The sequence below is a fragment of the Lutjanus erythropterus genome, chromosome 16 (genome assembly GCF_056507025.1).
Source record: "Lutjanus erythropterus isolate fLutEry1 chromosome 16, fLutEry1.hap2, whole genome shotgun sequence".
Taxonomy (NCBI): domain Eukaryota; kingdom Metazoa; phylum Chordata; class Actinopteri; order Lutjaniformes; family Lutjanidae; genus Lutjanus; species Lutjanus erythropterus.
This window is the reverse complement of record NC_139332.1, coordinates 17,321,281-17,349,183: the sequence shown is the minus strand read 5'-3', so window position 1 is coordinate 17,349,183 and position 27,903 is coordinate 17,321,281. Positions and strand designations below refer to the sequence as shown.

The window sequence follows — 27,903 nt, the reverse complement described above, 5'->3', positions numbered from 1 at the left end:
CTTTAAATCACAAAAGAGAAACAACATCACATTCCAGTTCAGACTTTCTGGATGTGAAAATGCTGTAATCACCCCAGGACACCATATCTAATTCAAACATTTACAAACACGACCCACCAACTGCTAATGGTGGCTACACAGTTAGCTAGCTCACCTGTCTATACCACTAATACTACTTCTGGGACAGATTTTTGGACTAAAGGTGGCGCTGCTGGTGACCAGGATGGTGTGAAGTTGCTGTGCTGCTTATATTAAGTTTGAAAGTGAAATGTGGCATATGTAACAAAGTGCATGTAAATGTGTATAATTACTGCTGTTAATCTAAATGTGCCTTCACACATAAAAAAAGGAGTAATAGCTGGACCCTCTGAACCCTGCAAATCCAGGCCTCTGCAGGATGGACTGAGGCTTTGGACATGAGGCACACGCTCTAACAGGTGAGCTACCAGGATGCCCCAACAATACATTTCTTTATTATGCAAAATAATAATTTAATATGAACAGAATTAGCATTAGACGACAATGGCATGAAGACATTTAATTCTACAGATTATTGTTAATTATTACAATTATTAAAATGCTTTTCCACGTCTGCTCCCACTCTTCATAGTTGTGTGTTTTGCCTTACATAAATATGGGAACAGCACAGGTGTAACCAAGTAGTGTTTGTTGAAGAGCCAAATTTGATCCATTTGAGCTCCAGCCTCTTAATATAACAGCTGTTTTGATCACAGGTTTACTCTCTACCCAGCATGTGAATGTCTAATGCACACAAAACTTAACACTCACTTATAATAGTAAAATCACACTGCTGTGAGTTTTAGCAACATAAAGTTTATATTTGTTGTTTGGAGCAGTAAATACCCAACATAAGTTTTCATCCACATTTCAACACTAAGATAATGACAGGAGAGAACTGTGATTTCCTAAACCATTTTAGAGTGTCTTTGATTCATTTTATGACAGAAGTCGAGGTGAAAACTAACTACTAAACTGAACTTTAGTATTATGACATCATATTTGACATCAGGGCCTTTATCAGGGTGGGCATGCAAAACAATAATTTAATTTAGAAATGATTTGACTAGGGTGGCACGGTGGTGCAGTGGTTAGCACTGCCGCCTCACAGCAAGAAGGTCCTGACATCGAACCCCCAGCTGGCTGGGGCAGGGCCTTTCTTTGCATGTTCTCCCTGTGTCTGCGTGGGTTCTCTCTGGGTTCTCTGGCTTCCTCCCACAGTCCAAAGACATGCATGCTAGGTTTATTTGTGACTTTAAATTGCTTGTAGGTGTGAATGTGAGTGTGAGTGGTTGTTTGTCTACATGTGTCAGCCCTGAGATGAACTGGCGACTTGTCCAGGGTGAACCCCACCTCTTGCTCAATGTCAGCTGGGATAGGCTCCAGCAGTCCGTGACCCTTCCGGAATAAGTGGTCACAGAAAACGGGTGGATGGAAATTATTTGACTAAATTTATGTGACATCTCCAGGTGAGCTGGTGGCCTATTTTCGTCATGTTCAGATACTGTGTGTTTGTTCACAATGAAAAGTGCCACATGTGACTGACCAATAATATCACACTAACAGCGCAGACACCCTCTCTGAAGCATATAAAAGAAAGCAGCCTGTCTCTCAACGGTGCAGATCACCTCCAACCAACACATCAGCCCCTCGTCCTCCACCTGTGACAGAGACTCTGACACCAACATGCTCTTGTTCCTCTTCTTGTTTGGTCTGTCTCTGGGTGCTGCGTCTCCTTCAGATGACCATCCAGTGAAGCTGCAGCGTGGAAACTGTCCCATGTTCTGGTTCAGCTTCAACAGCCGCTGCTACAAGTACGTCTCCACACGTCTGACCTGGGCTGATGCAGAGCTCTACTGTGTGTCAGAGGGAGCCAACCTGGTGTCGATCCACAGTCTGGAGGAACATAATTTCGTCAGAGGCCTGATCAAGAACTTTGACCACTCTGAGGGGTATACTTGGGTTGGACTCAGTGATGTCCACAAGGAAGGCAGATGGATGTGGTCTGATGGCTGCGCAGTCAAATTTGTCCTTTGGAGTGCAACACAGCCAGACAATGCTGGAGAAAATGAGCACTGTGTTCACAACAATTTTGGCGCAGATGTGAAATGGAATGATCGCCCATGTTCTGTAACTTATCCCTCTGTTTGTGCTACTCGCATTACCTGTCCTTAACCACTGAGATAGTTCCATATGTCTGATTCAAACTGATCACTGTTCACATCTCTCTCTGTTGACATACCTTAAGCCTCCACAATAAAGATACAAATTTACACTTTTATGTGTGTGTACAGAACTCTCATATGTATAATCTGTATTTTCTTCATCACTACACATAAATCCAAGTTTATTTGAAGTTTGACTGTGAAGTCTGAAAAACATACTTGACAAAGTACATTTAAAAATGCATAATTAACCTACCGCTACTGATCTAAACGTGCAGTCACACATTACAAAGGAAGAAATAACTGGACAAAACCTAATTAATCTGCAATGAACCTAAAACATTACAAGCTTAACAATTTCACCATATTTAGTGAAGAGGTCATCAAAAAGTAGTGGAAAGTAATCGAATCACATTATTTAAATATTGTAATACTTGGATAAGGTTACTGACTACATGTTTAACAGATAATTTGTAATTGTTTCTGAATATTTTTAAAGTAACCCTCCCAACCCTGTAAACCCAGGCCTCTACAGGACACTGAGCACATGCTCTACCAAGTGAGTACTGGGATGCCCAAATAATAAATGTCTTTATCGTGCAACGTATTAACTAAATTAATATCAAACAGCAATTTCACTGTACAGAATTTTTCAGCTTTTCATCACCATCTCTGAGAATCACATAAATGTGGGAATAGCACAGGTGTAAACAAGTAGTGCTCGCTGACCTGATTCAGCTCCAGGAAGCTCCACCCAAGGAGTGTGATTATATATATATATGTATGTATATGAGGGTATATGAGGGTATCAAACTGGCCTCCTGTTGGTTTTGGGGTGAGACTACACAACTTCCAGCCCCACCCACTGTGGTGAGCAGCCTCTCTGTGTAACAGCTGTTTTGATCCCAGGTACACTTCCTACCCAGCATGTGAATAAATGATTTGCGCACACAAAACTTAACACTTACTTATAATGCCAAAATCGCACTGTTGTGAGTTTTAGCAGCATAAAGTTTATGTTTATGGTGTAAGTAATGGAGGCATGCATTCTAAAATAATTTCTCATTGAGGCTCTGTGGGGGTGACATAAAATAAAGAAGAAACATTTGTTCCACAAGTTTTCATCCACATTTCAGCTCTAACAGCAGAATGAACTGAGTCGACAGGAGAGAACTGTGATTTCCCAAAACATTTGATAGCATCTTTGATTCATTTTATCATAGCTAACTTACTTTAAAACAGAACTTTGTGTTATGACATCATGTGTTTGACATCAGACAGTCTTTATCAGGGTGGACATGCAAACAATGATGAAACACTTATAAATTATTTGACTAAATTTATGTGACATCTCCAGGTGAGCTGATGGCCTATTTTCATCATGTTCAGATACTGTGTGTTTGTTCACAACTAAAAATACGAAGTGCGACTGACCAATAATATCACACTAACAGTGCAGACACCCTCTCTGAAGCATATAAAAGAAAACAGCCTGTCACCTCCAACCAACACATCAGCCCCTCGTCCTCCACCTGTGACAGAGACTGTCTGGCCTCTCAACTGTTTCTGCAAGATTCTTGATAATATCTAACAGCACAGATCACACACTCTAAAAACTTCAACAGAGACTCTGACACCAACATGCTCTTGTTCCTCTTCTTGTTTGGTCTGGCTCTGGGTGCTGCATCTCCTCCAGCTGACCATCCAGTGAAGCTGCAGCGTGGAAACTGTCCCATGTTCTGGTTCGGCTTCAACGGACGCTGCTACAAGTACGTCTCCACACGTCTGACCTGGGCTGATGCAGAGCTCTACTGTGTGTCAGAAGGAGCCAACCTGGTGTCTATCCACAGTCGGGAGGAGGAGAATTTCATCAAAGACCTGATCAGGAACTTTGACCCCGCTCAGAGAGCGACCTGGATTGGAATCAGCGACACCCAGAAGGAAGGAGGATGGATGTGGTCTGATGGATCTGGAGTTGACTTTGTCTACTGGGATGCAGGACAGCCAGATGACTATAAAGGAATTGAAGACTGTGGGCGAGTGAATTATGGCACAGATTTGAAATGGAATGATGGACAGTGTTCTGACACACTTGCTTTTGTTTGTGAGTCTCGCACAGTTTGTCTTTAGAAGAACCTGAGATAATTACGTTTGATTCAACTCACCACCTGTTGCTCTGTGTAAAGACATTTGAGCTCTGAAATAAAGATAATAAAAAACAGTAAATATTCAAGTTTAATTTTTTCACATTAATTTCCACTAATATTTGGCACATACTTTACTAGTTATGAGTCAAAAGAATCATTTTTATGTATTTAATTCAAATCCATTTCTTTATTGTTCAAAATAAAAATATAATACAGAATTAACAATAAACGGGAATGAGATCAAAGTATTTTCATCACACTTTATTTTTCAGTAGACAACAAGCATAACAAGCTCCCTGACAGTACACTTATATACATAACAACATGTAAAAAGTCATCATTATCATCAAATTCTATAATGATATGTTCGTTATTAGACAGTTTTAGGTCTTTATTGCAGGGTAGTTAGGGACACATTACAACAGAGACCATAAACTAACACCACACACCTAAATGATTACTAATGCTGTCACTGCAAATTGTATGTAATTCTAGATTTGAACCAAATATACTTAGACTCTATTGTACCAAATTATACTTGAATTACGTAAAACCTATATAACAACTCAAATGCCTGTGTGTTTTTTTCTTTCTCATCCCTGCACCCTGCATACAGTCCAAGTGCTGTTGAATAAACATAGTCCCATAAGGTAATTTTCCCTCGGGGTGTGTGTGCACAAGATTTGACAACAATTGATTGAGCTGACACAATTAACAGATGGAACCACTAGAAAAACAAATACCTCAAAGACACAAATTGATCTAATTTTCAGAAAAAAGCCCAATAGAATCATTAAATCCTTCAATCTTCTCACTGGCTTGTCAGATCACAAGACAACATTTATTGCAAGGAAATTAAGCAAAAGCAGGTTTATATATCAACAACACATAAAAAACTACTCAGATGGAATAAGGAAACAAGAAGAGTGGTTAAACTTGAGGAAGAACTGGGCCGAATTTTAAATCTTTGATTCATTATAAGGCAGACGTTTAAGTGAAAACTAACTTTTAAAGTGTCATGAGCAGTTTAGGCCTTGTCTATGAATTACAGACTCTCTGTCAAAGACAGACTCTGGTTAATTATCACATGCTTGCATAATTTTTTGAGTGCACCCAACTTATTAGATTTTACAGTGTACACACTGACAATAAACTGGACTGGGCAAAGAACACTGACGCCCTCTACAGGAAGGGCCAGAGTCATCTCTATTTTCTGAGGCAACTGAGGTCCTTCAACATCTGCTGGACTATGCTCAGGATCTTCTATCAGTCTGTGGTGGCCAGTGCTGCTGTTGCATGCTGGGGCAGCAGGCTGAGGGTGGTGGATGCCAACAGACTCAACAAACTGATATGCAAGGCTAGCTGGACTTACATCAACACTGTCAGAAGCTACTCATTAGTCATCAGAAGATTATTATTTATATTTCATCTATCTTCACATGTGCAATACTGTCTTATCAATATGGTTATATGTGCAATAATTTCAAGTGTTTAATACTCTGTGCAATAATAACAATTCAATAGTGCAGTTCATAGACTACACTGGCATCATCGCCACATTATTTATTTATACTGTGCATTTAATCAGCCTATACTCTTATTATAATATGGGTGTCCAATCACAATTGTCCCCATCTTCAGCATACTGTTGTTTTACACAAGTATGTGTACCACTGTTGTATATATAGTTGGATATTCTTATTGTTTACATATTTTTACACCTCTTGTTTTTATTTTTTCTATTGTTGTATATAATTTAATGTATAATGCTCATTTTTAAAAATAGTTTATTTTTATTTTGTAAAACATAATAATCTACATAATATTTCCATCTTACTTTTCTATATTCTATATTTCTATATGCTTATATATTTATACTTCTATTCTAGTCTCTCTTGAATGGGTGCAGCTGTAACACTAATAATTTCTGCTGCAGAGGACTCAGCTTCAGTCCATGGGACGCACGCTCTGCCAACTGGGCTACCAGCGTGCTTTGTGATCACTCTGAATATGAACAGACCACGGCTCTAATTTATCAGCTCCAGCAGTCAAAGAATGACTGACTTGGTTTCTCCTACAGATGAAAAGCCGAACTAAAACCCAATGGAAAACAATGCACTCAATTCAACACACATTTAGGAGTTTTGCTTCTAAAGCCTCACTTGGTCTAGTGTGAACCGTATGTCCTGTGGTGGCTAATGTTGGCACACTTTTGGTTCCAGTAATTTAGATCAACCTGTTTTACAGACAATGTTTGGATAAACACTAACCAGGAAATAAAAGACAAGCAATAAATGTTCAGTATTCATTAACAGTTGTTGAATTCTGGGATGATAATACACTATCCCTAAATGAGTATATGGTACAGGCATATCTACTTCTGACATCTACTCCAGAGAAATGCCAGGAACCTTTCAATCTAGTGTATCCTTCACCCTAAGATCACATGATTTAACAGAGGCTGCAATAGATCCATAAAGATGTTGATAGTTCCTTTTTATTTTGACACCGAGCTTTTCATTGGAAAACCCCTAAAATACTTTTTGATAGCATTGTGTCACAGCAGTAGTAGTGGATCCAGTTAAATAGACCTACACTGTTTATTCTTTCAAAGAAAAGATGAGTATCTCTCAGAGAGCTTAAAGATATAAAAACATGTTATGATGGAAAACCGAAACTAAATTATTAAGAGACATACAACCCTTTCTACCTGGACTTTACTCATATTCTTCCAGATCCTTCCACAAAATTGTATCACAACATCTTTAGGGTCGCTCAGGAGGTAGCATGAGTTACTATTCATTTCAAACTCCAGTCTGCATGTCAAAGAGTCCTTGGGCAAGACACTGAACCCCAATAACGGGTGAATGTGAATGTGAATTTTGATATAAAAACACTTTGAGTGGTCGATAAACTAGAAAAACTCTGTATAAAGTAAAGTGCAAGTCTGTTAACCAATATGAACTGAGAATGGTCAAACAAAGAAGCTGAACTGGGAGCAGATTGTTGAGGACTTTGTGCTGCATAAAGCTCACATTCAGACAGGTGAGTGCATGCCAACAACCACTGTGTTGCCTAGCAACAGTGTTTTGTACATGTGTATGCTGCATGGTGTGTAAAAACTGTGCAGCTATCTTTGTTGTGATTGTAGCTTTACTTCCAATCCAATCGAATCCAACTTTATTTGTAAAGCACTTTAAAACAACCACAGTGGACCAAAGTGCTGTACAGAAATAAAATACAAGAACATATTAAAAGACATAAAACAGCTATACAGTTTAAAGCAATAAAAAATAAAAATAAAAATAAAAAAAATTGAACAAATATATATATATATATATATATATATATATATATATATATATATATATACACACACATGCACATACATACACATACATACATATAAACATATATATATATACATATATATGCATATATACATACGTATAAATAATTAAAAGGAGCAATAAAATAAAATAAAAAAATAACAATACATTCAACATCTCACATGATGTTAAAAGCCAGGGAGAAAAGATGGGTTTTAAGATGTGATTTAAAAACAGACATAGAGGAGGCCTGTCTGATGTGGAGAGGCAGATCATTCCATAGTTTAGGAGCTGCTACACCAAAGGCACGGTCACCTCTGAACTTATGCTTAGTTTTAGGTACACTCAGGAACAGCTGATCAGCTGACCTGAGAGAGCGGAGGGGGGTATAAGGCTGCAGCAGTTCGGAGAGGTAGGGCGGGGCGAGACCATTTAGGGATTTAAAAGTAAATAAAAGAATTTTAAAGCTGATCCTACTTCCGTTTTTTAATATTTCTCCTTGCAGCCACCAGTGTCCATAGCTCTATTTGTTTATTTATTATTTATTATTATCATTTGTATTTAATTGTATGAGATTTGTCTCTTTTCTGGTCAATATGCAGCATGTCCAGATACATAACAATGTGTTATGTAATGATTAACATTATATTTTACTATTATTGATTATTGAAAAGATGTGCTAATATTCCCTTTAATCAACCACTGGAGAATGTCTGAAATTCATTAAAATGAAGATGTGAAATAACTTCTGTGCACACATGAAAGTGTAAATTTGTATCTTTATTGTGGAGGCTTAATGTATGTCAACAGAGCAAGAGACAGACAGCAACCAGGTTGAAGAAACATGGAACTACCTCACTTTCTGAGGACAGATTATGCGAGATGCACAAACAGAGGGAAAAGGTTCAGAACACCAGAGATCATTCCATTTCAGATCTGCGCCACGATTGTTGTGAACACAGTCTTCATTTCCTTCGAAGTTGTTTGGCTCCTTTGCATGCCAAAAGACAAAGTTCACTGCACAACCATCAGACCACATCCATCTGCCTTCTTTGTGGACATCACTGAGTCCGATCCAAGTAGGTCCCTCAGAGTGGTCAAAGTTCTTGATCAGGTCTTTGACAAACTTCTGTTCCTCCAGACTGTGGATAGACACCAGGTTGGCTCCCTCTGACACACAGTAGAGCTCTGCTTCAGCCCAGGTCTGATGTGTGGAGATGTACTTGTAGCAGCGTCCATTGAAGCTGAACCAGAATGGAGGACAGCCGCCACGCTGCAACTTCACTGGATGGTCAGCTGGAGGAGACGCAGCACCCAGAGACAGACCAAACAAGAAGAGGAACAAGAGCATGTTGGTGTCAGAGTTTCTGTCTTAGTCTTTGGAGTACGTGATCCGTGCAGTTGGATGTTATGGAGAATCTTGAAGAGAAAGTTAAGAGGCCACCTTCTTTTATATGCTTCAGAGAGGATGTTTGCACAGATGGTGTGATGTCATTGGTCCATACACTTGGCAGACACTTTCAGCTGTACACAACTACACAGTATCTGAACATAAGCCAGAAAGTATTTTAATTAAATTTTTTTAATTTTATTTTCTAAAAATGTTTCTAAAATATTTTTTTTTATGTCTACATGATATTTCCATCTTACTTTTCTATATTCTATATTTCTATATGCTTATATATTTATACTTCTATTCTAGTCTCTCTTGAATGGGTGCAGCTGTAACACTAACAATTTCTGCTGCAGAGGACTCAGTTTCAGTCCATGGGACGCACGCTCTGCCAACTGGGCTACCAGCGTGCTTTGTGATCACTCTGAATATGAACAGACCACGGCTCTAATTTATCAGCTCCAGCAGTCAAAGAATGACTGACTTGGTTTCTCCTACAGATGAAAAGCTGAACTAAAACCCAATGGAAAACAATGCACTCAATTCAACACACATTTAGGAGTTTTGCTTCTAAAGCCTCACTTGGTCTAGTGTGAACCGTATGTCCTGTGGTGGCTAATGTTGGCACACTTTTGGTTCCAGTAATTTAGACCAACCTGTTTTACAGACAATGTTTGGATAAACACTAACCAGGAAATAAAAGACAAGCAATAAATGTTCAGTATTCATTAACAGTTGTTGAATTCTGGGATGATAATACACTATCCCTAAATGAGTATATGGTACAGGCATATCTACTTCTGACATCTACTCCAGAGAAATGCCAGGAACCTTTCATTCTAATGTATCCTTCACCCTAAGATCACGTGATTTAACAGAGGCTGCAATAGATCCATAAAGATGTTGATAGTTCCTTTTTATTTTGACACCGAGCTTTTCATTGGAAAACCCCTAAAATACTTTTTGATAGCATTGTGTCACAGCAGTAGTAGTGGATCCAGTTAAATAGACCTACACTGTTTATTCTTTCAAAGAAAAGATGAGTATCTCTCAGAGAGCTTAAAGATATAAAAACATGTTATGATGGAAAACCAAAACTAAATTATTAAGAGACATACAACCCTTTCTACCTGGACTTTACTCATATTCTTCCAGATCCTTCCACAAAATTGTATCACAACATCTTTAGGGTCGCTCAGGAGGTAGCATGAGTTACTAATCATTTCAAACTCCAGTCTGCATGTCAAAGAGTCCTTGGGCAAGATACTGAACCCTAATAATGGCTGAATGTGGCATTTCACTATAAAAACACTTTGAGTGGTCGATAAACTAGAAAAACTCTGTATATATGACAAGCAGTATTTTAGAAATAACTCAATCTTAACTGAATACAGCATCAACTCATAATCTGATACAGCCAATTCCACAGGAAACAAAAAGATATGCAACATGTCCAGATAACATGAGATAACAATGTTTTATGTAATTATTATTATTATTATTATTATTATTATTATTATTATTATTATTAGTAGTAGTAGTAGTAGTAGTAGTAGTAGTAGAAGAAGTAGTAGTTGTAGTAGCAGTAGTAGTGGTAGTAGTAGCATATGATTAACGTTATATTTTAGATTATTGAAAAGGTGTGCAAATATTCCCTTTAATCAACCACTGGAGAATGTCTGAAATTCATTAAAATGAAGATGTGAAATAACTTCTGTACACACATGAAAGTGTAAATTTGTATCTTTATTGTGGAGGCTTAATGTATGTCAACAGAGCAAGAGACAGACAGCAACCAGGTTGAAGAAACATGGAACTACCTCACTTTCTGAGGACAGATTATGCGAGATGCACAAACAGAGGGAAAAGTTAAAGAACACTGCCAATCATTCCATTTCAGATCTGAGCCATGATTGTTGTTAACACAGTCTTCATTTCCTCCTCCGTTGTTTGGCTCCTTTGCAAGCCAAAAGACAAAGTTCACTGCACAACCATCAGACCACATCCATCTGCCTTCTTTGTGGACATCACTGAGTCCGATCCAAGTATACCCCTCTGAGTGGTCAAAGTTCTTGATCAGGTCTTTGACAAACTTCTGTTCCTCCAGACTGTGGATAGACACCAGGTTGGCTCCCTCTGACACACAGTAGAGCTCTGCATCAGCCCAGGTCAGACGTGTGGAGACGTACTTGTAGCAGCGTCCGTTGAAGCTGAACCAGAATGGAGGACAGCCGCCACGCTGCAGCTTCACTGGATGGTCAGCTGGAGGAGACGCAGCACCCAGAGACAGACCAAACAAGAAGAGGAACAAGAGCATGTTGGTGTCAGAGTCTCTGTCTTAGTCTTTGGAGTACGTGATCCGTGCAGTTGGATGTTATGGAGAATCTTGAAGAGAAAGTTAAGAGGCCACCTTCTTTTATATGCTTCAGAGAGGATGTTTGCACAGATGGTGTGATGTCATTGGTCCATACACTTGGCAAACACTTTCAGCTGTACACAACTACACAGTATCTGAACATAAGCCAGAAAGAACACAAGACCCCAAGATGTCACATAAACCCTTTATTAATTTGACTATCCTTTTCATTTGTATTTGGTAAAAAAAAACAACATACCAAATATATATACATATATTTACACATCAGCAATATTATAATAGTACAAAGCATTCAAAGTGTCTTCTCTGACATTGAGAACTTTGTGTTTTTTAACATGCAAACAGGATAAACAACTTTGCTTAAAATAAAACGCAAAACTTAAAACAGTCATGACAATGGCTGATAAAACACTAAAAACACCTTCCTGTTGGTTTCCTATCCATTGCAGCGTTTGACACCAGAGGAAAGAGACAAGCATCATCACACTGACACTGACACTCTCCTGCTGCCATCAAGTGGCCACAAAACATAACAAATAGTTTTACATTCCTGAACTGCAGCTTCAAACCACCAATATCTTTCTTCCCGAGAATATGAGAAACTGCCCTTTACTTGTGGCCTTGGTCATTTCCTGCCAGACCCTGGAGATCTTAAGTATTTAGCTATCGTATTTATAATGGGATTTTTTTTTTCTTTTCTTTTTTTTTTTTCTTGCAGGAGTGCAGCCCCTCCACTCAAGCAGATCCTCTCTTCTATTTATAGTAGTGCAGCAGTAGCAGTGAACCCACTTATGGAAGAGTCTACTCTATGACAAGCAGAGGTAGCAAAAGTACCCACATTCTGTACTTGAGTAAAAGTACAGATACTTGTGCAAAAACGACTGAAGACTGGTAAAAGTAAGAGTACTGATTCAACTTTTTTACTCAAGTAAAGGGGGAAATGAGGTGTTTGCAATCGGAAAACTTGTTGCCAGAAGCCACTAAATCACAGGTCCTTTAAGGTTTATATACGTAATCTAGGTTGTTTCCTTTGTCATGTGAACTTTGAGGGAACTTTTTTTTTTGTTTTCCTTGACTGCATTTGATAGAGTATTAAAGGTGATACATTCATTTTTATTACATGTATCTACACATCCATGAAATGGGAAAATAAATACATCCACAGTACCGTACAGAAACACACATGCAGCCATTATCAGTGTTGCGAATAACGTGTTACTGAATAACATGTTACTGTAACTCCACTACTTTCTGTAGTAATCAGTAGTGTATCTAGTTACTTTTAAAAGTAATTTGCCCAACACTGGTCATAACTGACTTCTTCGTCCTCTTTTCTGTCTTTTGTTTGTGGACGTAACCTCTTGGAGGCAAAGAAAAGTAAGTCAGAGTCATTAAAATGTTCAACAAATCTATTAGAGCAGCCATTCCCAAATACAGAATGCCACAGCCCAATTTGAAATCTGAAAATCCAAGCCTTTAATCACAACTCTAATATACACACAAGACTAATAGTACAACTGACAAGATTTAAGATCAATTCTGGTGTTTACGTAAATGAAGAATAGCACGTAATTTAAATCCAGAGGTCGAAAGAATACTGAAAATTTGTACTCAAATACAAGTACTGTTACATCACTTAAATTGTACTCAATTACAGGTAAAAGTACTGGTGTTAAAACATTATTAAGTAAAAATACAAAGTACTCTTCTCAAAAACTACTCAGAGTATTAGTTACTTTTTAACCATTGGATTTTTTATTGTATTGTCAACAGCAGATGTTGATGATGATTTGATTTACCTGCATAAAATATCTTCTTTCAAAGCTAATTTCATGGACAAACAATAAAGTGTTTAAAAATTACACTGTTCTGTAAACAAATGTAGACAAAAAGTAGGAATTTTGTCTGTTAAAAGAATAACTAAAATGTTTTTGAACCTGCATAGAACAGTTTAAACTTCTCTCAATACAATTAAACAGCGAGGTAAGGGCCTTAAACTCTTAAACATGCTAGCATTTCTGTCACTGTTTCACCAGTAGCTGGTTTTCTAAGTTAACAGAGTCTATCTGGCTTTGTTTGGCTGTGAAGAGTTTGCATGCAGCAGAAGCAGGCAGAGCTGTGCTCAGATTTGAGGGAGAGCTTCTTAATAGCTGAGAAGGAGTGCAGCAGCTCCATGGTGTCTGTGGCACAAACAACAGTTCAACTAGAGGGTGAAGAGGAAGGGAGACAGGACAGTCCCCTGCAGGGCCCTGGTGCTGCTGGCCACTCTGTCTGACACACAGTTTGCTTACCAGTTATTTATTGTCATATATTGTTTATTTATGCATTTTTGAGGTGACAGAAGTTTGTGTGCCGCAATCAGAGGTTCAGCAATGTGGAAGTTTATTTTTGAGAAGAAAATATGTTTTGTGGCCACTTGAGGGCAGCAGAAGAGCAAGTCAGTGTGATGATGCTTGTCTTTTCCCTCTGGAGTCCAATGCTGTAATACAGTGTTTCCCTGACTTTGTTCTGGGGACCCACTTTTTGAAAAACGACAAACCATTGTGACCCAATTCAAAATAGCCCTTACTAATAAATGTTAGGAAGAATTAATTTGTGCATAAATGAACATTCCTTCAACACTCCCCTGTCACTGTCTAAAATAGGCTTTATCTGAGCAGTGCAGGGGCTGCACTACATTTGATTTACTGGAAGAGCTCAACACTGTTCTAAATCATTAGAAAACTGAATACTTCACATCTTGATCAAGATCTTGAAGGATATGAGTAAAGTCCAGAGGGAAAGAGTGGAATGTCTTTTGCAGAAAATGACTTTGTTTTTCCACCAAAGCATGTCTTTATATCTTTAAACCCTCTGAAAGAAACTAATCATTTCTTTGAAAGAATAAACTGTGTGAAAACCCTACTAATGTACTTAAGCTGATTGTAATGCTATCAAGAAGTATTATGGAGGTTTTCCAATAAGGAGCTCAGTGCCAAAATGAAAAGAAACCGTCAACATCTTTATGGATCTATTGCAGCCTCTGGTAGAACATTGCCCTGTGATCTTTGTAACTCACTGCAAAGGGTGAAGGACATGTTAGTTTGGAAGGTTCCTGGCAAGAGATATCAGATATGCCTGTGCCATATACTCATTATTGATAGTGTATGAGTATTGAAATGAAAAGGTGCTACATGCCCACTTACAGGGGTTACTTCCACAAACAAATCAAGTGAAGCTGCAGTTTGGTGACTGTCCCGCAAGTACGTCTCCACACGTTTGACCTGGGCTGATGCAGAGCTCTACTGTGTGTCACAGGGCGCCAGCCTGGTGTCTATTCTCAATCTGGAGGAACAGAACTTCGTTAAACTGTCAACATCTTTATGGATCTATTGCAGCCTCTGTTAGAACATTGCCCTGTGATCTTTGTAACTCACTGCAAAGGGTGAAGGACATATTAGTTTGGAAGGTTCCTGGCATTAGATATCATATACGCCTGTGCCATATACTCATTATTGATAGTGTATAAGTATGACATAATTCCACAACTGTTAATGAATAGCGAACATTTGTTGCTTGTCCTTTATTTCGTGTTTGATGTTTGTCCAAGCACTGTCCAAAATAGGTGGGTCTAAATTAGTGGAAGAACAATTAACATTAGCCACCACCACAAGCTAGGACATACGGTTCACACCAGACCAAGCCCAGTTGGTAGAGCGTGCGTCCCATGGACTGAAGCTGAGTCCTCTGCAGCAATCTCTCATCACTGTGTTCAAAGAGCAGAATAATTGTGACATACTAGTTATTTATTGTAAATATATTGTTTTTTTTATGCATTTTTTAGGTGACAGAAGTTCATGTGCCACATTCATAGGTTAACAATGTGGAAGTTTTTGAGAATAAATTATGTTTGTGGTTTGAAGCTGCAGTGCTAGAATGTAAAAATACTTTGTTTTGTGGCCACTCAAGGGTAGCAGAAGAGGAAGTCAGTGTAGTGATGCTTTTCTTTTTCCTCTGGTATCAAATGCTGTAATGGACAGGAAACCTACAGGAAGGTGTATTTAGTGTTTTATCAGCCATTGTCATGACTGTGTAAAGTTGTTTTTTTAACCGAAGTTGTTTATCCTGTTTGCCTGTTAAAAACAGAAAGTTCCCAATATAAGAGAAGACACTTTGAAGGCTTTGTACTATTGTAATATAGCTGATGTGAAAATATATGCCCATGTTTGGAATGTTGTTATTTAGCAAATGAAAATAAAAAAAATTGTCAACCACAAAGCAATACACCTCTCCTCATGTCCCCTCGACCATCTGACAGCTGATACCTCTTCTAAAGCTGTGTTTTAACTGTTAAAATACATTGGAATTAATAAATTATAGGTTTGTTGTTCAGAAACACTGTAGTTGTTTACAGCTGAAAGTGTTTGCCAAGTGTATGGACCAATGACATCACAGCAGCCGCACAAACACCCTCTCTGAAGCATATAAAAGAAGGTGGCCTCTCAACTGTGTCTGCATGATTCTCCATAACATCCAACTGCACGGCTCACATACTCCAAAGACTGAGACAGAAACTCTGACACCAACATGCTCTTGTTCCTCTTCTTGTTTGGTCTGGCTCTGGGTGCTGCGTCTCCTCCAGCTGCCCGTCCAGTGAAGCTGCAGCGTGGAAACTGTCCCATGTTCTGGTACAGCTTCAACGGACGCTGCTACAAGTACATCTCCACACGTCTGACCTGGGCTGATGCAGAGCTCTACTGTGTGTCACAGAGAGCCAACCTGGTGTCTATCCACAGTCTGGAAGAGCAGATTTTTGTCAAAGACCTGATCCAGAACTTTGACCATGGTCAGGGACTTAACTGGATTGGACTCAGTGACATCCTGAAGGAAGGAGCATGGATGTGGTCTGATGGGTCTGCAGTTGGCTTTACCTACTGGAACACTGGAGAGCCAAATAATGCTGTGGGACTTGAACACTGTGCACAAGGATATAGTGGCAGCAACATGAGGTGGAATGACAATCACTGTTCTCAGGCATTCCCTTTTGTTTGTGCATCTCGTACAGTTTGTCCTTAACAACTATGAAGATTGAATCTGATTCACTTTTCAATCAGTTGCTGTTTAATAATGCATTACAATACGATACGTCTGTATGATAAAGATACAAGTGTGAAATTCTATGTGCAGAAATTGTTTCATTTACCCTCATTTTCATGAATGTTGAATCTTTTAAAGTTTTCATTTTTTCTTCATGATCCACGAAAAATGTAGAAATTTATAAGCAAACTAATTGAACTGTTGATAATATGTATAGAAAAGATGTTTTTCTTTTGCAACTGAATAAAACAGTTTGATGATAATATTGTTATGTCTTTTAAGTTCAAACTCACTAACTATAGCTCTTGTTGGACCTATTGAGATATTTAAAGTTAATTTCACATCAAACATAATATTGAAAAATATATGAAACGATGAGAAAAAGACCTTTGTAATATGGATAGATCAAACTTGCATTGTTTTTGAAGCAGTGGTGAATGTATTGCTCACCGGATAGCGCAATAGTTGTAACAGTCCTATATTCTGGGAGTTTCTCTAATGGAAAGTTTAATGCAAAAATAAAAGGAACTGACATAATCTTTATGTATCTGTGGCAGCCTCTGATAAATCACTTGCTGTGTGATCGTAGTGACTATAATAGATATCAGAAAATTTAACTTTGCAGCTGAAGGTTTTTCTTATCCAGAATTGGACTCCTTTTCTTATTCAAAAGTTTGAAATTACCATTAAATAATTCTGATTATTTTTTCTAAAGTGATCAGAACTAATAAAACAGAGCAATGGGATTTAAATTATTGTTAATTTACGTAAAAACCAGAATTTACCTTAAATCTCATCATTTGTACGATTAGTCTTGTGTGTTTTTCAGAGTTGTGACTAAAGGCTTGTGGGCTGTGGCAGTCTGTATTTGAGAATGGCTGCCCTAATAGATTTGTTGAATGTTTTAATGACTCCGGTTTATGTTGGGTGGTTCTTCACCTCCATGTTACGCCTTAATTGTTGTGCCTACTTAATTCATCATTGAAATGAAAAGGTGCTACATGCCCACTTAAAGGGGTTACTTCCACAAATAAAGCAAGTGAAGCTGCAGTTTGGTGACTGTCCCGCAAGTACGTCTCCACACGTTTGACCTGAGCTGATGCAGAGCTCTACTGTGTGTCACAGGGCGCCAGCCTGGTGTCTATTCTCAATCTGGAGGAACAGAATTTTGTCAAAGATCTGATGCAGAAATTTGAACATTCTCAGGGACCTACCTGGATCGGACTCAGTGAAACCTAGTAGGGATGAGGATGAATGTGGTCTGATGGTTGTGCAGTGACCTTTGTCTTTTGGCATGCAAGCACCAATATAATCAAGTACAGGATCCCAACAGGTACTGCAAAACCCATCAAAGAGAGGTATAGGCCTCTAACCCAAATCCTAAAGATATCTGCAGCTTTTTGCAAGATATGCTGAAGGGTGGGGTTATTAGGGAGAGCAGTAGTCCCTGAGGGGCCCCCATTGTGCTAGTCCAAAAAAAGTGTGGAACCTGGTGATTTTGGTAGATTACCGTAAACTCAATAATGTCACACACAAAGACGCTTCCCCCCTTCCCCGGCTTGAAGACTCCCTAACCAGCCTCACACAAGCTGAATGGTACTCTACCCTCGACTAAGCAAGTGGGTACTGGCAGATTGAGGTGGAGGACAGTGATATGGAGAAAACAGCATTTACCACCCCGTTCAGCTTGTTTGAGTTGGAGAGGATGCCATTTGGCCTTGGTAATTCCCCTGCAACCTTCCAGAGACTAATGCAGCAATGTTTTCAGCCCACCTGGACCATCTTGAAAAGGTTTTCCAGGCCCTTAGTCGTTACGGCCTCAAGCTTCACCCTGACAAGTGGAGCCTGTTCCAGAAACAAATGAAGTTTCTGGGGCACAAAGTCAGCAGCCAGGGAGCTGTGCCTGACCCAGAGACAGTAAATGCTGTCCAGAGCTGGGACACCGCCACCACAGTCAGACAGGTGAGATCCTTTTTCAGATTTATGGAATATTACTGTTTATGAAAGACTTTTCAAAAATTGCTAAACTTTTGAATGAACTCCTGAGGGGCATAAGCTGGAGCTGGGGAAGACATTCTCAGACCATCCAGTGGACTAAAGAGTGTGAGACGGCCTTCAAATAGCTGAAGCAAAACATAGTTCAAGCTCCCATTTTACCCTATACAGATTATACACAGCCTTTCATTGTTTACACAGACACATGTAACTGTGGCTTAGGAGCTATTTTGGCCCAAGAACAGGATGGTTTGGAACAAGTCATTGCATATGTTAGTAGAAACCTTCACCCATCTGAGCGTAATGATGCCAGTTACAGTTCCTTTAAACTTGAACTGCTAGCTATGAAATGGGCAGTTGTGGGCAAAATTTGAAAACTATCTGTGGGGTGCAAAACCCACCAGCCCATCTGCAAACTGTAAAGCTAGGAACTGTAGAGCAAAGGTGGGTTGCCCAACTTCCCAGTTTTGATTGTACCATCAAATATCGCCCCAGAAGGGACCACACTAATGCTGATGTTCTGCCCAGGCTCCCGCCTATCCCCGCAGATTCAACATCAGCCTACCAAAGAGCACAAGGAAGACCTGCCCGTGAGAACAGTGGAAGTCCCAGACACTGGAGGGGACTGGTACACCCCCTGGAGAGACCGTGACTGCTGGATGACCCCAGCTTCTGCAAATTCAAAGATATTTGGAGCAAGGTGGATTACCTGATTCTGCTCATAGACTGTTGCTTCCACAATCAGTAAAGAGACTGTGAAACCAATGGAGAAGATTGGAGCTCAGAGATGGGGTTGTGTGTAGAAAAATACAAGATTCACTGACTCTTGAAACTCTAAAGCAGGTAGTAGTCCCTGAATCTAAAATGGTGGGGGTTTTCCAATAAGGAGCTCAGTGCCAAAATGAAACGAAACTGTCAACATCTTTATGGATCTATTGCAGCCTCTGGTAGAACATTGCCCTGTGATCTTTGTAACTCACTGCAAAGGGTGAAGGACATATTAGTTTGGAAGGTTCCTGGCATTAGATATCATATATGCCTGTGCCATATACTCATTATTGATAGTGTATAAGTATGACAATTCAACAATTGTTAATGAATAGTGAACATTTATTGCTTGTCCTTTATTTCGTGGTTGATATTTATCTAAACACTGTCCAAAATAGGTGGGTCTAAATTAGTGGAAGAACAATTAACATTAGCCACCACTCCTTTTCTTATTCAAAAGTTTGAAATTACCATTAAATAATTCTGATTATTTTTTCTAAAGTGATCAGAACTAATAAAACAGAGCAATGGGATTTAAATTATTGTTCATTTACGTAAAAACCAGAATTTACCTGGTGGGGGTTTTCCAATAAAAAGCTCAGTGCCAAAATGAAACGAAACTGTCAACATCTTTATGGATCTATTGCAGCCTCTGGTAGAACATTGCCCTGTGATCTTTGTAACTCACTGCAAAGGGTGAAGGACATATTAGTTTGGAAGGTTCCTGGCATTAGATATCATATACGCCTGTGCCATATACTCATTATTGATAGTGTATAAGTATGACATAATTCCACAACTGTTAATGAATAGCGAACATTTGTTGCTTGTCCTTTATTTCGTGTTTGATGTTTGTCCAAGCACTGTCCAAAATAGGTGGGTCTAAATTAGTGGAAGAACAATTAACATTAGCCACCACCACGAGCTATGACGATCTCTCATCACTGTGTTCAAAGAGCAGAATAATTGTGACATACTAGTTATTTATTGCAAATATATTGTTTTTTTTATGCATTTTTTAGGTGACAGAAGTTCATGTGCCACATTCATAGGTTAACAATGTGGAAGTTTTTGAGAATAAATTATGTTTGTGGTTTGAAGCTGCAGTGCTAGAATGTAAAAATACTTTGTTTTGTGGCCACTCAAGGGTAGCAGAAGAGGAAGTCAGTGTGCTGATGCTATTCTTTTTCCTCTGGTATCAAATGCTGTAATGGACAGGAAACCTACAGGAAGGTGTATTTAGTGTTTTATCAGCCATTGTCATGACTGTGTAAAGTTGTTTTTTTAACCGAAGTTGTTTATCCTGTTTGCCTGTTAAAAACAGAAAGTTCCCAATATAAGAGAAGACACTTTGAAGGCTTTGTACTATTGTAATATAGCTGATGTGAAAATATATGCCCATGTTTGGAATGTTGTTATTTAGCAAATGAAAATAAAAAAAATTGTCAACCACAAAGCAATACACCTCTCCTCATGTCCCCTCGACCATCTGACAGCTGATACCTCTTCTAAAGCTGTGTTTTAACTGTTAAAATACATTGGAATTAATAAATTATAGGTTTGATGTTCAGAAGCACTGTAGTTGTTTACAGCTGAAAGTGTTTGCCAAGTGTATGGACCAATGACATCACAGCAGCCGCACAAACACCCTCTCTGAAGCATATAAAAGAAGGTGGCCTCTCAACTGTGTCTGCATGATTCTCCATAACATCCAACTGCACGGCTCACATACTCCAAAGACTGAGACAGAAACTCTGACACCAACATGCTCTTGTTCCTCTTCTTGTTTGGTCTGGCTCTGGGTGCTGCGTCTCCTCCAGCTGCCCATCCAGTGAAGCTGCAGCGTGGAAACTGTCCCATGTTCTGGTACAGCTTCAACGGACGCTGCTACAAGTACATCTCCACACATTTGACCTGGCCTGATGCAGAGCTCTACTGTGTGTCACAGAGAGCCAACCTGGTGTCTATCCACAGTCTGGAGGAGCAGACTTTTGTCAAAGACCTGATCCAGAACTTTGACCATGGTCAGGGACTTACCTGGATTGGACTCAGTGACATCCTGAAGGAAGGAGCATGGATGTGGTCTGATGGGTCTGCAGTTGGCTTTACCTACTGGAACGCTGGAGAGCCAAATAATGCTGTGGGACTTGAACACTGTGCACAAGGATATAGTGGCAGCAACATGAGGTGGAACGACAATCACTGTTATCGGGCATTCCCTTTTGTTTGTGCATCTCGTACAGTTTGTCCTTAACAACTATGAAGATTGAATCTGATTCACTTTTCAATCAGTTGCTGTTTAATAATGCATTATAATACGATACGTCTGTATGATAAAGATACAAGTGTGAAATTCTATGTGCAGAAATTGTTTCATTTACCCTCATTTTCATGATTGTTGAATCTTTCAAAGTTTTCATTTTTTCTTCATGATCCACGAAAAATGTAGAAATTTATAAGCAAACTAATTGAACTGTTGATAATATGTATAGAAAAGATGTTTTTCTTATGCAACTAAATAAAACAGTTTGATGATAATATTGTTATGTCTTTTAAGTTCAAACTCACTAACTATAGCTCTTGTTGGACCTATTGAGATATTTAAAGTTAATTTCACATCAAACATAATATCGAAAAATATATGAAACAATGAGAAAAAGACCTTTGTAATATGGATAGATCAAACTTGCATTGTTTTTGAAGCAGTGATGAATGTATTGCTCACCGGATAGCGCAATAGTTGTAACAGTCCTATATTCTGGGAGTTTCTCTAATGGAAAGTTTAATGCAAAAATAAAAGGAACTGACATAATCTTTATGTATCTGTGGCAGCCTCTGATAAATCACTTGCTGTGTGATCGTAGTGACTATAATAGATATCAGAACTAGAAATTGCTTTGTCATTGACGGGTAGACCAAAGACTTTTACCAAAATACAGGCAAAGGGCAGGGTCTCTGCAGACAGTCTTGCTGTCTTGACCCCTGTTGCAAGACAGCAAAGGTGGATTTTGACACACCTTGAATACATTAAAACCATTGTGCTTTGCGCTTTGAACTTTCGGTTTAGATCAGCATAACATAGGGCCCTAGATCTCATGTGAATGTGCCACAGTTCACCAACTGTTGATGAATAATTAACAGTTCCTGCTTGTCTTTTTATTTCCTTGCTTTCATTTTAGAGCCTTGTTTAATGTTTTTGCAAATAAATCCTCATGTAATTGACATTTCTGCTTTCCTTCCAACAGAAAACTTTTGAACAAATAAGGTGGCCTTATTTATTTAGTGTCATTAGAAGTTTGGTCTTGGGGAGAGTTTATTAACCTGATTAACTTGATAAATTATTAACCCATGGCCAGTGTACTAGTTAATGCATAAACAGATTTAGGGCAAAATCCTCCTTAATATTTATAACAGGTGCATCCTCCCTTTTAGCAAACTGCTACCATGCAACTCACAGGCAACAATGCTTTTGATAAAGTTGGTGGTGGCAGAATGCAACCTCAAAAGCAATGGTTGCAATCCGTCACAAAATAGTAAGAAGAAACATCTAAGCACAACTGATAACCATGGAGGGGAAAGGAGAAGGAAGAGGAGGAAAAGATCCAATATCATGATTTTTTGTCAAAAACTCTAAAAACACAAAACACAGTTGTGCAGAGCATTGATCTACCTTCAGAAGCACAAGAATAAAACAGTCAATATGGGACCTGTAAGAGTAATAATTTATGTTAAAGATATGATTTCTTGTGAATTTGACTGTCATAAATAATATGTAAAATTTAACTTTGGAGCTGAAGTCACTACAAAGGGTGAAGGACATATTAGTTTGGAAGGTTCCTGGCATTAGATATCAGATATGCCTGTGCCATATACTCATTATTGATAGTGTATAAGTATTGAAATAAAAAGGTGCTACATGCCCACTTAAAGGGGTTACTTCCACAAACAAATCAAGTGAAGCTGCAGTTTGGTGACTGTCCCGCAAGTACGTCTCCACACGTTTGACCTGGGCTGATGCAGAGCTCTACTGTGTGTCACAGGGCGCCAGGCTGGTGTCTATTCTCAATCTGGAGGAACAGAACTTTGTTAAAGTTTGTTAATTCTCAGAGACCTACTGGGATCGGATTCAGTGAAACCCAGAAGGAATGAGGATGGATGTGGTCTGATGGTTGTGTAGTGACCTTTGTCTTTTGGCATGCAAGCACCAATATAATCAAGTACAGGATCCCAACAGGTACTGCAAAACCCATCAAAGAGGTATAGGCCTGTAACCCAAATCCTAAAGATATCCGCAGCTTTTTGCAAGGTATGCTGAAGGGTGGGGTTATTAGGGAGAGCAGTAGTCCCTGAGTGGCCCCCATTGTGCTAGTCCAAAAAAAGTGTGGAACCTGGTGATTTTGGTAGACTACCGTAAACTCAATAATGCCACACACAAAGATGCTTCCCCCTTCCCCGGCTTGAAGACTCCCTAACCAGCCTCACACAAGCTGAATGGTACTCTACCCTCGACTAAGCAAGTGGGTACTGGCAGATTGAGGTGGAGGACAGTGATATGGAGAAAACAGCATTTATCACCCCTTTCAGCTTGTTTGAGTTGGAGAGGATGCCGTTTGTCCTTGGTAATGCCCCTGCAACCTTCCAGAGACTAATGCAGCAATGTTTTCAGCCCACCTGGACCATCTTGAAAAGGTTTTCCAGGCCCTTAGTCGTTACGGCCTCAAGCTTCACCCTGACAAGTGTCGCCTGTTCCAGAAACAAATGTATGTATGTAAGTATGCATGTAACTGTGGCTTAGGAGCTATTTTGGCCCAAGAACAGGATGGTTTGGAACAAGTCATTGCATATGTTAGTAGAAACCTTCACCCATCTGAGCGTAATGATGCCAGTTACAGTTCCTTTAAACTTGAACTGCTAGCTATGAAATGGGCAGTTGTGGGCAAAATTTGAAGACTATCTGTGGGGTGCAAAACCCACCAGTCCATCTGCAAACTGTAAAGCTAGGAACTGTAGAGCAAAGGTGGGTTGCCCAACTTCCCAGTTTTGATTGTACCATCAAATATCGCCCCAGAAGGGACCACACTAATGCTGATGTTCTGCCCAGGCTCCCGCCTACCCCCGCAGATTGGACATCAGCCTTCCAAAGAGCAGAAGGAAGACCTGCCCGTGAGAACAGTGGAAGTCCCAGACACTGGAGGGGACTGGTACACCAGCTGGAGAGACCGTGACTGCTGGATGACCCCAGCTTCTGCCAAATTCAAAGATATTTGGAGCAAGGTGGATTACCTGATTCTGCTCATAGACTGTTGCTTCCACAATCAGTAAAGAGACTGTGAAACCAATGGAGAAGATTGGAGCTCAGAGATGGGGTTGTGTGTAGAAAAATACAAGATTCACTGACTCTTGAAACTCTAAAGCAGGTAGTAGTCCCTGAATCTAAAATGGTGGGGGTTTTCCAATAAGGAGCTCAGTGCCAAAATGAAACGAAACTGTCAACATCTTTATGGATCTATTGCAGCCTCTGGTAGAACATTGCCCTGTGATCTTTGTAGGTAACTGCAAAGGGTGAAGGACATATTACTTTGGAAGGTTCCTGGCATTAGATGTCAGATATGCCTGTGCCATATACTCATTATTGATAGTGTATAAGTATGACATAATTCCACAACTGTTAATGAATAGTGAACATTTATTGCTTGTCTTTTATTTCGTGGTTGATGTTTGTCCAAGCACTGTCCAAAATAGGTGGGTCTAAATTAGTGGCAGAACAATTAACATTAGCCACCACCATGAGCTAGTTTCACACCAGACCAAGTGAGGCTTTAGGAGCAAAACTCCTAAATGTGTGTTGAATTGAGTACTTTGTGTTTTATTGGATTATAGTTCAGCTTTTCATTTGTAAGAGAAACCAAGTCAGTCATTCTTTGACTGCTGGAGCTGATAAATTAGAGATCTGTTCATATTCAAAGTGATCAGAAATCATGCTGGTAGCCCAGTTGGTGTCCCCTCACTCCATCTCCACCTTTCCTGTCCTAACTAAAATGTGTCCTATCAACTGAAGGCAACTTTGCCATGTTGAGCTTCAGATGGTTCTGCTCTCACCATGTGACAAAGTTGTCCACAGCAGCCCTGTACTCATCCTCATCACCCTTGCTGATGCATCCAGCTATGGCAGAATCATCAGAAAACGGTAGAAGGTCTCTGTGCAATAGCTGAGGTCTGTGGTGTAGGGGGTGAATGAGGAAGGGAGAGAGGACAGTCCCCTTTGGGGCCCTGGTGTTGCTGGCCACTCTGTCTGACACACACTGTTGCAGGCCTTTACCGGTTATTTATTGTCATATATTGTTTATTTATGCATTTTTGAGGTGACAGAAGTTTGTGTGCCACAATCAGAGGTTCAGCAATGTGGAAGTTTATTCTTGAGAAGAAAAGATGTTTTGCAGCCACTTGAGGGCAGCAGAAGAGCAAGTCAGTGTGATGATGCTTGTCTTTTTCCTCTGGAGTCCAATGCTGTAATGCAGTGTTTCCCTGACTTTTTTCTGGGGAGCCACTTGTTAAAAACGACAAACCATTGTGACCCAATTCAAAATGTTCTTGCTGCCATTTGCTCGTCACCTTATATTATCTTGACTTATGTTATTAAAATGATCAAATGATTAAAATGCTTCATGAATGAGAAACAAACTCATTTAGCCTGAGTTAAGAGAGCATCTCATTGTTTTCATTTCATCCCATCAAGAAGACAAAAAAGAACATTTTAATCTACTTCATAAATAAAATAAAATAAGTGTATTTAGGTGGAAAACATATATTGTTTATTCCCATCAAACAGTAAAACAATATACACGTGCTAAATGCTTTGTAAAAGATGTACTGCAGATAAAAATGTTGAATTTGTTGAATTTCTTCCATTGTCTTTTATTTTTTTGGCGACGCAAATAAAACCTATTTAGTGTTTTATTGGCCACTGTCATGACTGTTTAAATATTACTTTTTTTAAAGTATCGTTGTTTAAAACCTATTTGCATGCATACAAAAAACACAAAGTTCTCAGTGCGAGAGAGAACACACTGAAGACTTTGTACTATACTGTAACATGGGAATATGGGAACAACACAGGTGTCACATCTGTTTTGATCACAGGTACAAAATTCAGCCTTGACTACGCCTTTATAATAATGAAATGTTATAAGTTCAAACAGCATAAAGTTCAGATGTTTGTGACAGGGCCAGCAACCAAGACTGAAGCAGTAAACTCTCAAACAAGTATATGTGCACTTAAAAATATTTTCTCACTGAATCTGTGTGTGTGTGTGTGTGTGTGTGTGTGTGTGTGTGTGTGTGTGTGTGTGTGTGTGTGTATGTGTGTGTGTGTGTGTGTGTGTGTGTGTGTGTTTGGGGGGGTGGGGGGGTGAAGAAGAAGAAAGTAGAAATATTTGTCACACAAGTTTTTTGTCCACATTTGACCAATCTAAAAGCAAAATGAATTGAGGGGACTGGGGAGAACTCTGATTTCCCAAACTATACAAAACAAAGTCACAGTGAAAACTCACTTTAAAACAAAACTTTAGTGTTAGGAGCAGCTTAGTTCTTGTCTGTGTATTAAAAACTCATCTCACCAATGATTACATTTATAAATTATTTGACTAAATTTATGTGACTCCATGTGAGCTGGTGGTTTATTTTCATCATGTTCAGATACTGTATGTTTGTTCACAACAAGAAGTGCCACATGTGACTGACCAATAATATCACACTAACAGTGCAGACACCCTCTCTGAAGCATATAAAAGAAAGCAGCCTGTCACTCAACGGTGCAGATCACCTCCAACCAACACATCAGCCCCTCGTCCTCCACCTGTGACAGAGACTCTGACACCAACATGCTCTTGTTCCTGTTCTTGTTTGGTCTGGCTCTGGGTGCTGCGTCTCCTCCAGATGATCACCCAGTGAAACTGCAGCGTGGAAACTGTCCCATGTTCTGGTTCAGCTTCAACGGACGTTGCTACAAGTACGTCTCCACACGTCTGACCTGGGCTGATGCAGAGCTCTACTGTGTGTCAGAGGAAGCCAACCTGGTGTCTATCCACAGTCTGGAGGAGGAGAATTTCATCAAAGACCTGATCAAGAACTTTGATCACTCTGAGGGGCATACTTGGATTGGACTCAGTGATGTCCACAAAGAAGGCAGCTGGATGTGGTCTGATGGCTGCGCAGTCAACTTTGTCTTTTGGAGTGAGTCAGAACCAAACAACGGAGGCGGAAATGAAAACTGCGGACACAACAACAATGGCATAGATTTTAAATGGAATGACTTAGGATGTTCTTCAACTCTTTCCTCTGTTTGTGCAACACGTATAACTTGTCCTTAGCAACTGAGATAGTTCCATATGTCTGATTTAACCTGATCATGTTGCTCAGTGGATGTGCATTAAGCCTGCACAATAAAGAGACAAGTGCAAATTTTTACGTGTACAGAAATCATTTCACTAACCTTCATTTTCATGCATGCTGGACACTAACACAGCTAACTCCAGTGGTCGATCAAGGGAACATTTTGAACACTATTTTAAAATAATCTCAAAATGACCTCACTTCATTGTGCAAGTTAAACATGTACCACTAAGAAAATTATTGT

The 27,903-nt window shown here is 39.4% G+C and overlaps 3 protein-coding genes and 4 pseudogenes across 4 annotated transcripts; 5 read left to right on the top strand and 2 right to left on the bottom strand.

The window, feature by feature from the left end:
• The first annotated feature begins 144 nt into the window (after positions 1 to 144).
• On the top strand, positions 145 to 27,713 carry LOC146312919 (lactose-binding lectin l-2 pseudogene; annotated as a pseudogene). Its single transcript, XR_014772030.1, has 2 exons — positions 145 to 437; positions 27,029 to 27,713. The product of XR_014772030.1 is annotated as a lactose-binding lectin l-2 pseudogene (transcript).
• LOC146312925 (lactose-binding lectin l-2 pseudogene) lies at positions 1,419 to 2,308 on the top strand (annotated as a pseudogene).
• On the top strand, positions 3,666 to 4,367 carry LOC146312924 (C-type lectin BpLec-like). Its single transcript, XM_084738976.1, has one exon. It carries the CDS (start codon positions 3,825 to 3,827, stop codon positions 4,311 to 4,313), a length of 489 nt encoding a protein of 162 aa, XP_084595102.1. The 5' UTR covers positions 3,666 to 3,824; the 3' UTR covers positions 4,314 to 4,367.
• Positions 8,405 to 9,060, bottom strand: LOC146312923 (lactose-binding lectin l-2 pseudogene; annotated as a pseudogene).
• Positions 10,786 to 11,457, bottom strand: LOC146312922 (lactose-binding lectin l-2-like). Its single transcript, XM_084738873.1, has one exon. The coding sequence runs from the start codon at positions 11,367 to 11,369 to the stop codon at positions 10,869 to 10,871; it is 501 nt and encodes a 166-aa protein (XP_084594999.1). The 5' UTR covers positions 11,370 to 11,457; the 3' UTR covers positions 10,786 to 10,868.
• LOC146312921 (C-type lectin domain family 19 member A-like) lies at positions 15,939 to 16,744 on the top strand. Its single transcript, XM_084739017.1, has one exon. The coding sequence runs from the start codon at positions 15,996 to 15,998 to the stop codon at positions 16,482 to 16,484; it is 489 nt and encodes a 162-aa protein (XP_084595143.1). The 5' UTR covers positions 15,939 to 15,995; the 3' UTR covers positions 16,485 to 16,744.
• LOC146312920 (ladderlectin pseudogene) lies at positions 20,978 to 21,777 on the top strand (annotated as a pseudogene).
• Positions 27,714 to 27,903: the final 190 nt, after the last annotated feature.